We start from the raw sequence: 14,421 nt of genomic DNA, 5'->3' as shown, positions 1-14,421 counted from the left end.
CTAAGATAGTTTAGCTTTTACCAGATTGATTTTTTTTAGGCTGTTTTTTTTTTTTAATACTATAATGATTTTCAGCCCCTGGTATCAATATTGTAATGCAATATAATGTGATGAAGTTCTGTCATGAGCCCTGTATGTTCTGGCGGCCGTATTTCAGTGTTTTACTCTTAAGTGAATGATGCAAAAATCTTATTCAGTACATCCTTTTTTTTCAGTATGATGTTGTTCAATAACAGGGGTTTACACAATTAATCAAAATTTAATAAAATTGCAATATGTGTTGTAACATTTCTGTCCAATATTGTGGCTTTGCAGAGATGTCCTGTCTGCAACATTGTATCCTATAAAACGTTTTCCTTTTTTTTTTCATACAAATCCGCTCAAAAAAATCTCACCTTTATTGTTGTTTTTCAGTAAGGATGAGAATAACAATGCAAAAAAAAAAAATCTCATTCCCTTAAACAAATACTATTTACTTGTATAAACTATTGGTGCCATATATCATATCGCAGTAATAATTGTCAAAATAATCACAGTTAGATTTTTTTTTTTTCAAAATCTTGCAGCTCAAGTGTTTTTGTAATTTTGCAGATATCATCCTAATATATTGAATTATCGCTGTTTCGCTCAGTTGGTTTGAGTTCATTGTTGGAGCACTAACAAATGATTCACTATTGTTTTATCAGAGCCAGTTTTGCCAGTTATTTCCTCAGTCAATTGTTTCTCTGAACTGAAAACAGGAGAGTTATGCATCATTGCTTCGACAATTAACTGAATATTTACAGTGTATATATTGTGCAAATACACTTACTTCTCGAGCATATGAACAATTCTTACCACTGTCCTGTCTTTCCCGAACCTTCCTTTCCTAGAATTACTTAAGCTTCTTTTTCACTGGCCAAAAAAAAACAAAAACTCTACCAATATCTGGCTTTTGTCAATAGTGTAAAAGGGGCTAATCAGCATTCAATTCTGGGTCAAATGACCCTGCATTAGACTCTGTATTTATTTGCTCCAGTCGGGTGAAATGGGAATTTGGGGCCTAATTCTGGTGTAAAGTGTTCTGTGACATTGTTCCGTTGCTGCTGTGTTTAAATAACACACTCCAGTAAAAGGTATAAATTGGTAACCGCAGACACAGTGTCCCAGCGTTCCATGCTGTGTGCTACGATACTCTTTTGTTTAAGTTAAAACAGAAAAGAAACACGGGTGTACTCGCAATGAGATCTGGGCGAATCAGCCTTTTCTATTTTAAAGAACCTGCATGTACATTTAGCCTGTCCTGTTTTTGTTTGATGCCTGATTATTGTAATCCTGGCAAAAGAAAAAGATTGGGGCACACTCAGAGTTCCACACCAAAGACTGCAAGTCGCTCCCTCCCTCCACCCTAGGCTTTTGTTTATGGCTCTCACCCCATCATGTGTGGAATGCCACTTGTCAGTAAGTGTACTCCTGGAAACGTTACACAAGAATGAAAGTATCATCAAATGATCTCTGTTTGGAATTAATGACAGATCAGGGGTTATGTGCTGATCAAAGACAATTGACAAATTTAATTCTTGATTAGAATCTGTTCGGAAATACTCTGAAATGTGGTCAAAATGGTTGTACTTTCGCCAGAAAAGAGAAAAAGTAACGATTTGGTTGACATATAATGTTTAAGTTTGGAAATTGTGGGATATTTGCTTTAAGAGTGGAGCGTTAATACAAAGCAGTCCAGCACCATTGATTTAAAAAAAAAAAAAGTTACTAAAAACTGAATACATAAATGAACCATAAAAAGTAACTGACGGTGTTGATGTTCTGCATTCATCCTCCACATTATGAATCAGGCAGACATGTTGTTTTTGATCCTTGTCATTGTCTCTTCAGTAACATACCATAGGTTGTCAGGAACATACAGGTGAACAAATTTTCTATATCACAGCAACAGGCCCAAATGACTGTTTTCCTGACTGCCAAAGAAACTTCTTCTTCCTGACGTGTAATAACTTGCTCAGCTGAAGCTGTCATCAACCAAAGGGCTGATTTTTACCTCCCTGTTTTCCTCTCGGTCTTCAGTCACTGCTCTAACGTTAGACTGCAGACAATGAGAAGATTAACCAAGTTATTGTAGCTAAGTCAGGAGAGATGTTTGCTGTACTCCTCTTGCTCCTCACGTGCCTGCTGTTGTTCCACAGAGCAAACTTGCTGTTGACAGTGTTGCAGCACTGACATTGAAGTTCCTCTGTGGAGTTGGTCATCTCTGCGTGGTCATCCAGGTGGACAGCACATTTAAAGTCACACTGTACCATGCAGATTGTGCAGGATGTGATTTGTGGAAAGGTGTGTTTAGTTTTCCTCAAGAAGCAAGTCGAACATAAACCGGAGTAATTACAGGACTGAATAGTTATGGTGGAATCGGCAGACTGGTTTTTGTTTTTTTTGGTTTTTTTTAAGCTCAAGCGTGAAATTCTGTCTCGGTTTCTTTATTTAGCACTTCTGGCACTGAACAAAACCCACCTGCTCAGAACCGCTGCTAATTTGTAGCCACTGTTATGTTTTGTTTAAATGTTTTTACTGTTGTTTTAGTGATAACTGTGTCTATTAAAACCATTACATTTATCTTATGGGTGTTTCACAACTACACTCTGTCCAGTCTGAGTCACATCGGTGGATTTGTTTTCTTTTTTTCATTTAGACCAAATTTTTTGGGGGGGGGGGGTGAATTTGTGGAGGGGTGCATAGAATGAAATGTCGTCACAGAAGTCTTTCTAATTTGTCAAAAAGGTAGCACTGGAAACTGTCAACTCTTCCACCCTGGTGTCAAGGAAACATCTGGGACAGTCCACTCCCTATGAAGGTCAAAGAAGTGCAAGCACAATGCAAAGAAAGGAGTTTACCTTAATTGCGCTCAGATACAGACAAGCAAAAAGTGTTTCGGCTGTCTGTCCAAGCTCTCGCTGACCTGTTACCTGTCATTTGGTGGACATCTGAACAAATGCCGTGCACAGATAGCCCGCGATCCTCTGCCTTTCAGTTCACTTCCTCAACTGTGTTGGATTGCGCTCTCACTACAGCAATCAAAGACTGAGGCTGCTCTTCGTAATGTTGGCAGAGTTGAGCGTTTTGGCTTATTGTATACTGGAGATGCACAAGGAAAGAAAAGGAAAATGATTGAAACAAAATAGACATTAAAAACTTTACTGGACAGTGTAACGTCACCCTCCACCTGAAAATTTGATGTACCCTCCCCTCCCTTCCTTTTCCTTCTGTCCTAGACCTTGAACCCTGCAGATGAGTCACGCTTTGGAGATTTAGGGCTGGGTTGTCTGTTCTCGCACTAAAATTTGCCAACCATTTCACAGTTAATACTCTTGTACACTGGACTGGGCAGTATGTACAGTGTGTGTACAACAGAAGGCCTCATCCCCAGCAAATGTAACATCATAGCTCCTTCTGTCCCCCTCTTTAGTCCCTCTCCATTGTCCGGACTGTTTTTCCTCAGGCTATGCATTCTCTACCTGCCAGTGTTAGCACTAGCATTATCTGTCAGCTGCACTGTATTCAGCAGACACTGGGCCTGTGTGTTCACATCCACTGGTCTGGCCTTGAGCCCTGTGAATAGCGTGGACTGAGAGGCAGAGGATTTCTCATTACTTGTAGACAAAACAAGCTTTGTGGCTCACAATGACTTATCTTGGTTGCTGCATCACTGCAGTGTAGGTTTTTGAGACAGAAGCGGACGGTTGTCAACTTCTGTTGTGGTTTGTTTTGAAGATTTCATGAATAGAATTTACAGCATACGTCCCACACAACAATGGTTGCTTTATGGTGTAACATGATGTCACAGCGCTGCTCTTGAGTGTACTAGGAAGCTGCAGAAGTGTACTTCTTTTTCTAGACGAGGCCTTTGACAGAAACTGTCACCTCTGGATACGAATTGTACATCAGCAAACAAAGACTGTGCTGGTGAGGAATGCAGTGTCTCATGCCTATGCAGGTCCAAAGGTCTCTCCTGCCGCAGCATGCTAATGACATTTTTCTGTGCCAAAATGTTGGGTGACGCGAAAAATGTCACTTTGACCCTTGTCCCCCAACTGTTCATAGATTGTTAAAGACGTGATAATCAGCTTGACTTTTGCTTTACATTTACATACGTTTTAGTTGCCCGTGCACTGGCTTTGTTTATGATTAAGTGGTTCTGCTATTTCTATTTGAAATCAGTGGAAAAAGTAGCCTGTAGTCGTAGAATGGTCTAATCTTGACGATTATGTACACTTACTTGGTTGTAAATTTGCTTTCTTTGATGAGACCCCAGGCTGCACGGTGGTGCAGTGGTTAGTACTTTGGCCTCACAGCAAGAAGGTTCCGGGTTCAAGGAAGCGGGATCTTTCTGTGTGGAGTTTGCATGTTCTCCCTGTTCCTGCCTGGGTTCTCTCTGCTACTCCGGCTTCCTCCCACTGTCCAAAGACATGCAATTTGGGTACTAGGCTGATTGGATTCTCTAAGTTGACCGTAGGTATGAATGTGAGTGTGAATGGTTGTTCGTCTCTGTATGTTGGCCCTGTGATGGACTGGCGACCTGTCCAGGGTGAACCCCCCCCCTCGCCCGTAGACGCTGGGATAGGCTCCAGCCCCCCTGCGACCCTTACTAGTAAGGAATAAGCGGAAGACGACGATGGATAAGACCCCAGCTGAGTAAAGTGAAGAGGGGGGGGGTATGTTTACACTTCAATTAGAGCTTGAATCGCCAAAATAAACAAGTGTAACAATGTGAACATGAACCTAATTTGAATATCTTTGTTTGTTTTGTTTACTACTCAGGCTATTTTCCCGTCCACTGTAATGCTTCTCAACTTGTTTATGCTCATGACACGACCACGATAAGCTTGTGAGATTCCTGTTTTCACAACATCTGAAGAGCTTCTTTTGTTTTCATTCATCCTTTTGTTCATTTGAATAAAACCTGGTTTGAATCTGATGTTAACGCCAAAGGATTTGACTGAGACGACATCCCCTGCTGACAGAGAGCTTCTGGGATTGAGTAATATAAAATAATATTTAGTAATGTTTTAATTATGATTTATGGAAACATTCTTAAGTCTGAAATAAATTTGGAAATGTGTGGATCAACCAGTCTGATCCATGTCCTTTTTTTTTTTTTCTTTTAGGAATGTGTGTCAGCATAGTCGATCTCCTGTGTGCTGCCGTCTGAAGAGCACTGAGCATGGACATGGAAGACTTTCCTCCCCCGCCTCCTGAAAGTAAAGTCAACAAAGCTCCCTCTCACATGACCTCTGACCTTTACTGGAACTTTTATTTCCACCCTTAAACAAGTAGATGATTATTGAAGCCTAGCTAGGTGTTGGTAGGCCGGTTAGCTCAGTTGGTTAGAGCGTGGTGCTAATAACGCCAAGGTCGCGGGTTCGATCCCCGTACGGGCCAATCTTTTGACCAGAAGCTCAAAGTGACGCCATTACAGTCGTGATGGTTTAATTCTGTCATAAATTGTTCCTTCTTCCCAACCGATGACAATGAAACCTTGTACCTCCATGTATGTTATCATGATCACACTTGTTTGAGGTAGTTGTTACAGTCTTGCAGTAAGACATAAAAGACATAGGTCAGTGTTTCACAGCAAAAATTGATTCTCAATGACTTTAAAATTTAAAAAAGGTTTTAATCTTATTTAATTCTGGAGATGTGTGCAACACACGGATTTGCCCATCCCCAATTTCTGCATGCAGAGAGCACAGATATTATGCAGCGTTTTAGGGGAGCTAAGAGTTGGAAAAAAAGGAGGCTACTTGCTCTGGTCACAGTGTTGCCAGGGTAACACCCTTTGACTCCGTATGTGTCTCGGCTTGAGAGGAACAAGCAAATTTACGATTCAGTCTGTTCTATGGAATGTCACAAATTGCTGCGTTATAAGTGCGTTATATGTTTTTGACTCGCCAGGATGTGAAATCACCCACATGTTGCATGTGGGAGGTGTTTGGTTCCAACCGTGAACTCCTGACAACTTCTTGTTGACAGTGGCATTCGTGTCCCACATACAGTGTCTTTGTGTTGTCTGTTTATAGAGAGAGACGATAGCGCTTAATCACCTGGAACAGTACCTTCTCCAGGTCATCTGGTGGTGGGATAACTTCCTATTGGGCTGGCAAAAATAGGCAGTAACAATAAACAACTTGGATTCTTTCTCTCCATTGCTGTGGAGTGTGTGGGCTGAAGAACGAAGGAGTAAGGAGTGTAAAATGTGCTGTGCTGCTGTGAATACTAGACAATGTCCCTCAGTATTAGCTTGAATTCTGTTGCAGTAGTACACACACACACACACACACACACAAACACACACAAACATAGCCTTCATGGGTAGATACTGGCCTGAGAAATGCTTAATCTCCAGCTGGCCAGTCTCTTGCCTTGTTGCCAGGGCGATGCTGGAGCGGATTGTAACCCGGTGACTCATTTGAGCAGACCATTATGTAGCAGATCAGAGATGGCCCCACGGAACAGAATCCATATTGTGATTATGAATTAACAATGGGCACCTCAGCTCTGCGACGTGTCGGTGTCAGTGTGCAGGCATTTCTGTGCATGCCAGGGTGGGGAAATTTGATTGATTTAATTCATAAATCTTTAATGCAAAACACATAATGTTTGATTATACAGGCACTTTTTTCCACATACATGAAACATTGCCAAAAAAACAAAACAAAACTAGGCTGAGTCTCTTCACCAAGAGCTGGCTCCTGCAGCTCCTGCATCTACACATGACCTCTGACCTTTACCTCAACGTTTATGTTTCCGCTTAAAGAAGTGCTTCAGAGGAGTCAGAAAGGTGTTTGGTTAAAAAATGGAAATGAAACGATGATTGATTCCGTGGGCCGGTTAGCTCAATTGGTTAGAGTGTGGTGCTAATAACAGCAAGGTCATGGTCTGAATCTCTGTACAGGCCAGAAAACTATTACAACATTTAGGGAAGAAAATGCATAAATGGTGGTATTTGTTGCTTATGGATCTCACATTTCTCTGAGATTAATAGAAGTAACTCAAGAACATGCTAATTATCTCCAGTAAGGCCTGTCGCAGCATCTCTTGGTGAAGTTTCAGAGATGGTTTCTTTCAGGCAGCTTATTTCACTCACACATGGTATGTGACCTTCGTGTAATTTTTATTCATGTGCTTGAAGACATGTTTCAAAATAGCCAGAAAGGCATTGCTTCTCAGGCCAAAATTATTAAAAATAGTCCATTTAGATAGCTCATTGACCTGTTAGCTCAGTTGGTTAGCTAATAACACCAAGGTCGCGGGTTCGATCCCTGTGTGGGCCACAGTTTTGACTTGACATATAGGGAACAAAACAAAGCCAACTTTGCATTATCAGTAGCTTATTGGCCTCCCTATTCCCCATCATATGTGGAATCAATAGAGCAGGTTTCGTCTCTTCTGCATTGCCAGATTTCTGTGTCTCAGTTTCAATGACGGCTCCACTTACAATGTTTCTAAACTCACACTTGACCTATGACCTCTACTTTAAACTTAAGAGACATTTAAAAGCAGTGGTTTCCACTCAACCTTCACTGCATAATTTGTATAGATAGACCAGCTATTTCATCATGGCCGGTTAGCTCAGTTGGTTAGAGCGTGGTGCTAATAACGCCAAGGTCGCGGGTTCGATCCCCGTACGGGCCATGGTTTTGAGTGGACCAAACTCTTGATTTGAGTTCTGATGTCTCAGGCATTGTAGAATATCTGCTCAGCAGCAAGTGGTCACACATTTGTCATGAACGCAAGGATATTGGGTTATGAAAAGAAAAGGTCGTTGTTGAAATGTGGCTGCAAAGGTTGAGAAAATTCTCATTTGTGTTTGTGTGAATGCACTGTAACGTTAAGGTCAGCATCTAGCACAGTGTCTATCACAAAGCTGCAGGCATGCAAACCCACATGGCCGGCTGTCAATGGTCTCATCCACGCCTACTAGCACATGTGCTATTGAATGGCCGATTGCCACATCATCTGGCTAAATCCAATGAGATCAAGTCCTACTTCATTTCATGATGGATTTCACATGGAAACCACAGAGTGGATGAGATTATTATTCACCAGTCCTGGAGTAAAACAGACTCTTTGCTAGCTGCACGTTCCCCACCATTATTACTAAGTAGATGGAAAAAGATAGATAGCATCTCTGTTTCCAAGTTTGATCTTTGCACCTCTCTTCCCGTGCGCCTTTAGTCACTGGTGCAGATAGACACGGGGTCACGGCGCTGACCTGCAGCATTAGTCACAGGCCGTACTTTAACACACTGACTACTGGGTTGAACAACTACCTGTCACAGCATGAGGGAATTGTCCCGGTGATTTAGAGCTTCATACATACTGCGAGGGACTTCAAAGTTAGCAGGTTTTCTAAACAGAGTTTCTTTGAGTAAAGATTTACCTGGTCACTATCAGTGGGCGGCTCAGGCCTGCAGGCTCAGCAAGTTGTAACACTGAATGTGGTTCATAACTGCATCAATCAGGTTGAGTCTGGAAGACTGTGCATTTGAAATCAGGCATGGAAGATTCTCTAGTAATTAGTGTCAAAAGTAAAAGGTGTGTTCATGGTGTTAAAGGAGAGTTTTAGGTAAGACTGTCAGAAAGGAGGAGGCTGGATATCAAAAATGCAGAGACCTGGGAGTTTTAGATCATGAACTGTCCCCCAACTGCAAAAAAAAGTGCACAGAAAGTGCACTTATTTTAAACCACAACAAAAAAAAAAAAACACTAAATGTCAACAGGTAACTAAGTAAATGAAACTTTGCCTAAGACAAGATGCATAAATATTTCCCTCTCCCTGGTTCAGTAAAATAGTGTAAACTTAATTTTATTAACAATATTATATGGTTGTAGAGCTTTTTTCCCAAAATAATAACAAGCAACTACAGGTAGAAGAAATTACTTTTCCTTTAGCTCTCCTGACTAACATTTTGGGGTAACATCTCTTGTGGTCGTAGTAGGTGAAGGTGGTCAGGTGGTTTATGTCGACCTCCTTAAAGATGGTTAGCTGCACAACCTTGCCTTTGGCCAAAAATTTGATTCCTATCTATTAGACTTGTAAAATGAGAGACTATCAAGACATGCTGCCCTCTAACACAGTCCGACAAATATGGTCTCAGTGAGGTGGATTGGCTCCAGATCTGGGAAGATATTCAAACCCAGGACACAACTCTTCAATTTTCTCTGAAATCAGAAGTGAAAACCAGCTTCTGTTTGGTTACCAAAAGCGACCTGTCTGCAGGCTGTCTGTCATGATGGCAACCATTGTAGACCCACTGGTCCATATTGAACTGGTCCAGGTCTGTCTTCAGGCTCACAATAGTGCTTGTTTGCTGGTGGGTCATTTCACCTCACTTCACATTTTCATATCACTTCATTTAGAGTTCTGGGACTCGTGACTTCCAGGGGAAGATCCAGATCGTTGAGAGGGAAATGAACACCCCGTTCAAACTTGGAATTCTATGTTTTCTTTTGGAACTCATTCAGGATATGAGAGTAAGATTGTAAACTAATACAATCAAGCTGTGAATACAGATGAAGGTGCTCCTAAAGAATCTGCGGTATGCTCGCTAGCAAAACTGATAAAGTGTCATTTCAGGATTGGGGAGTGGACATCCCGAATGATGGCTGCAGGAATCTCAATGTTTGGGGGATAGGGAAAGGGTTAAATTGAGGGAGTTCCCTCCCTTCTATCTCTGTGGTTTTGGCTCAGTTAATTCTTCTGTGAGGCTGTTATAGATGAACGTTTTCCACAACACTGAACCCAGGTTACATTTTTTAACTGTTTGCTCTACTTAAGTCTTTTCTCTCTCTCGCTCTCTCTCTCTCTCTCAATGAAGCCTAAAACACCGTCATCGCCAGTTTTTACACATGCAGCGTTTAGGGCCAAGACATGAAGCCAGCTGGTGAAAACTGAGCCTCTTAATCCAGTTCTACTCTCTTACCCTGGTTTGAGATTCACTAATTTCACTCAGTTCACTGGATCAGAAGTCATGCAGAAACTGAAGCTGTTATACTCACTGGAGGGAGTAGCAGCTCTCTTTCCTACTGGCCTAATTGCAGTGTGGAAATGGAAAGACATTTGCTGTTCCCTTCCTGTCTGCTGCCAAGTGAGAGCTCCATGTGAGCCTTTGAACATTAACTATATCTTGCTGCTCTGCCCCAGTTTGTTTTTTCACTGCAAAGTTGCAGCGCCGATGTGCCATTTTAGTGGCGAACCTGGATATAAAACATTTTTTGTTGAAAAAAGATACTGCTCTGGTAGACCCCACCCTTGATTATAAGTCTGGATTTAGCTCACTTCTTGAACTTTAACAGGACTAGAGCTGCCACCCATGGTGTAGAAAAAAAAAAACTCTGAAAGTTGATTTTGGGTTTAATAATATGATTGTTGACTTAAAGCCCCCCTATTTATATGAAAAATGTTCCAAATCCACAAATGTATACTCTGTGGTAATCCAGAGGATTTTGTTCGTAACTGAGAAAACTTCCCAGATGGTTTTGAAACATGGGTGATGGGGAAGGAAGATATGGATTTTTATTGTTTTTAAACAGATTTGGCTGAAAACATCAGTATTATCAGTATACATCCAACTTTGTATGATGGTCACAGAGCAAAACTGGACTGATATGAAACTTGGTATGCTGATGTTATCACACATTCTTAATTAACTGACATTTCTCTAAGATTTCACAGCACGGAACACTTGTACCCAGTATTCCTGACATGTCCTATCTCTGCTTCCAGTCTTGGCCGACAGCGTTCCTTTTGTTGATGAAGATGAGGGGGAGGCCTTCGACTTTGATGACAGCGGTGACGACATCCCTGAGGCCGACCGTCCACCCCCTGCTCCTCCGTCTCCCCTAGTCCCCAGCAGCAAGGACCAGGACATCCCTGTGTCCAGTCAACCTGAGGGTCATTCCTCTGACCCGGCCCCCGCAGCACCTTCCACCATATCAGCACCATTGTCAGCAAACACAAACACGAACAGATCCTCGCCAGCAGGTGAAGCAACAACAGAAGGAGACCGAACATCTGCTGCAGAGAGGACTGATGACAAGGAGACAGATTTACTTCCACCCCCACCCCCTCCTCTCGAGGGGGATTCTGGAAGAACAGGTTTGTTGTTCAAAGGTGTTAACACCTTATTTTTGGCTCAAGAGAGTAAGAGCGTTCAAGCTAAATCTCCAAATCCTCCTGCACAACAGTCTGTGGATAATAGTTGATCTCAAATCATGGCTTACATATGTGTGTTATTTTGTGGCAGTGATCTGAAATGCTCCTCATTCCCCTGCATGCTGTGTGTTAATTACCCTTCACGGCTGTAGATAAGTCCTTCACCTCAGGCTAAAGTCAGGCAGGAAAGTGGAGTAGTCTTTCTCTCCGTCTGATGACACCTTGTATCTCCGGCTGCCTGGTGCAGGAGGTTGTCTGGTCTTTATCACTGACAGCTGTGACAGCAGGAGGATTCCAGGCTGCACTCCGCTTACTCCTTCTTATCCTCTCATTACTGTATGTAGCGCTGTATTGAAGGAATGCTCGTGATATTTCAGCTTATTGAAGCATTCGCAGTTGAAACACACACACACACATTCCACATTTCTACCATCTCGGGGTCGATTCATGACACGTTCCTTAGTTCTCGCTCCTCAGAGTAAAATAACAACATGTTTATTCCTTCAGGAAAATGAATTGGTGTATAATTAATCAAATTGATCAAAGACGACCCTAGATGGTACAATACAGAGTGCAGCTCAAAGTGCAGTAAGTGAACAATACTCTTGGGAATGAGAACAAATTAAGTGTACAAATCAAAACTGGCATCACTTTTTGCACATTTCTGTTCTTACTTGGACAAAAATACTGGCAGCTTTCAGAATTTTTTTTTTTGTTGTTTTTTTTTATTCAGCACATAAAAGAGCAGTTTTTGAAGTAGGACTTGGAGTGAACAACTATGTACACATGCTGTCGAAGGGTTGACCTCTTGTCCCGGCTGATTATCAGATCCAATCTAAATCATTTCTTATGAATTTTGGAAACGGTTACATTTCTTTTATCTGGCTGTAGATAAAATTAATTTTGAAGGTGCTGCTTTGGCTCTGCTGCAATCACTTCTCTGTTTTTTGCCGACATTCTGTGGTCTCGAGCAAAAGTACCTAAGATGAGTTCTGTTATGATCAAACGAATGCTTCAAAAAAATCAGGGAGGGTGTTATTCTGAGTTTTGACGCCTAGATTTTCATTTGTAACTGCAGTTCCATGTAGTTCCAAATATTGGTTGACCCCGAATGGTTTTTATATCAAATGTGTGTCTATGATTGCTAATGTTGTGTAATTGGTAAATCAATAGTCAAATGATCATGCAGTTACAACACACTGCTCATGTACTTTCATGTGTGAATATCATTGTGCTCTGTGACTTGCTAGGGAGTGACGACCAGGATGTGTCCAACAATGGCCCGCACTCTCCAGAGACCACTCCTAGGACCTCCTCCCAGGGCAAAGTCAACCCCTACTCTGTGATTGACATCACTCCCCTGCAGCTGCAGCAGCTGGAGCCGCAGCATGGACCCGCCGCTTCCTCTTCGTCATCAGGGGAGCCCAAGGAGCGAGAGGGAGGGGCCCAGGATATCCACCCAAGTTCTGGAGGCATCACCTCAGGCTACTCGATACCGGTGCCCTGCGGCTATGCAACCCCATCTGGTGTACCCCTCATCACGCCAGCCTACACAACACCTGTCATCATTCGACACCTTTCCATGGAGGAGGACGGTAAAGTCGAACTTGCAGCAGTGTTGAGTCACAACAAAACAAAACAAAAACACTTCTTAGATTTGATTGCCATAATAAAGTTTTCATATTAGGATCAATAGCTGTTTTTTTTTAAAACCTTCCTCCCAAGTGGCCAAGGATCTGGATGTGCTGGCTGTCATTCCCGCCCTCTTTCCCCCTCATTTCCTGTCATTTCTCTGTCAGGGCACTTTCACATGTCTTCATAAATGGTTTTTCTCTTCTGTCTCCTTTTGTCTTTCCCTTTTTTTTCCTTAAGCCTTGCCACGAGGAAGCCGGCACTAAAATTAGCCTTCCCTAAAGATCTGTGTTTGGCTGTGAAGATTTTCTGGTTTCCCTCAAATCTTGTTGTAGTTCAGTCCAAGTCTGTGGCCGAGTCTGATTACACTGCAATTATCTTTCCAAGGTCACACCATGTTGAAATACTCAGATATTTTAGTCAAAACATTTTTTTGATGATGTACAAAATTCTGAATACTCTTGCCATGTTTCTGTGTTTAGGCCATGTTTTGCTCATCTCGGACATTTTGCAGGTGCTCACTTTCACCATGACGTGTTCGAAGGAAAACGAAGAGTTTACCTTATCAGTATTTTAAACTAGGTACATGTCTCAGGAAAAATGTATAGAAGGCTACTGGAAACTAGAAAGGCATTCTGTTTTACCTTCCATTGCGGAGGTAAATTTCTTTGAAGGTGATAATGAAGGAGATATGGAAACATCAGTGACATCTAGTGGCCAAGTAAAATATTACAGTAGTCTCCAAGTTCCAGGATTTGAGTTGTTGTGTTATTCTGGAGTTATTTGACATTTAAACTTTTTGTTGTCGTTGTTGTTGTTAAAGTAAACCATTCGCATTGAACTGGCATGTTTGAATATATGTTCATATACAAATGTGTTGTTCCTCTGTGCCTTTCAGAATAGCCGACAACAGTATTCTGGTGCAACGCACATGACCACTTGATAAATTGGGTCATGACAACTTTATTGAGACACAGCAAATGTTTAGAAACCACAATTCTATAATGTTTCTGCACTTTTTTTCTCTCCTCAGTCACAGTGGTTGGAACTAGCAACACTTCTGCTGACAGGTAAGGGACAGAACAACTCCAGTTTACTCTTTATTTCATTTATATTTAATACTTGTATTATAATGTACCGGGGGGCGGCATGGCCCCAACCCTTAACGGATAAGCAGTATAGAAAATGGATGGATTGATTACAATGTACCTCCTACTCCTCACTTACAGTACAAGTGGTTACTATTCTCAAATCTGATAGAATATACGGACATTCAGACAAATTAACTTGTTTGTTTCCATGTGTTTTTAGTGAAGAAAATCAACCTATTAGAGAAGAGGATGCTTTAGCCAAGTGGGCATCTGATCCTGCCAACACTGCATGGATGGAAAGTGAGTAATTATGGGTGATGATAACAAGGATGGGTGTTTGTTTTCCAGGCATAGGACACCATACACCCTCTGCCTACCTTCTGGGTGTGATGATTTCTTTTCCCTCTCCTCACATGAGAGAGTTCCCAGACATCCTTCCTTCCTCATTCTTTTGAGGAAGCAAACCCTTGTGTGCAGCCTTTCTTTCCCCTCTCA

General features: G+C 41.8%; 1 protein-coding gene and 2 non-coding genes across 4 annotated transcripts in view; all 3 read left to right on the top strand.

Moving 5' to 3' along the window:
* Positions 1 to 14,421, top strand: part of arhgef10 (Rho guanine nucleotide exchange factor (GEF) 10) — a 47,720-nt gene that overhangs the window by 2,737 nt on the left and 30,562 nt on the right. For both annotated transcript variants that reach the window (XM_086181825.1, XM_086181824.1), the window contains exons 2-6: positions 5,154 to 5,246; positions 10,775 to 11,146; positions 12,454 to 12,798; positions 13,869 to 13,905; positions 14,147 to 14,226. In XM_086181825.1, the coding sequence (XP_086037951.1) occupies positions 5,210 to 5,246; positions 10,775 to 11,146; positions 12,454 to 12,798; positions 13,869 to 13,905; positions 14,147 to 14,226 (871 nt within the window). In that variant the 5' untranslated portion in view covers positions 5,154 to 5,209. The remainder of the gene's footprint in view (positions 1 to 5,153; positions 5,247 to 10,774; positions 11,147 to 12,453; positions 12,799 to 13,868; positions 13,906 to 14,146; positions 14,227 to 14,421) is intronic.
* Positions 5,354 to 5,427, top strand: trnai-aau (transfer RNA isoleucine (anticodon AAU)). The gene has a single exon. It is a non-coding gene; the product is annotated as a tRNA-Ile (tRNA).
* Positions 7,607 to 7,680, top strand: trnai-aau (transfer RNA isoleucine (anticodon AAU)). Its single transcript has one exon. It is a non-coding gene; the product is annotated as a tRNA-Ile (tRNA).

The sequence above is a fragment of the Aulostomus chinensis genome, chromosome 17 (assembly GCF_037954235.1).
Source record: "Aulostomus chinensis isolate RoL2024-O1b breed Wild chromosome 17, RoL_Achi_v1.0, whole genome shotgun sequence".
Taxonomy (NCBI): domain Eukaryota; kingdom Metazoa; phylum Chordata; class Actinopteri; order Syngnathiformes; family Aulostomidae; genus Aulostomus; species Aulostomus chinensis.
Note: the sequence above shows the minus strand (reverse complement) of the source record. Positions and strands in the feature narration are given on the sequence as shown.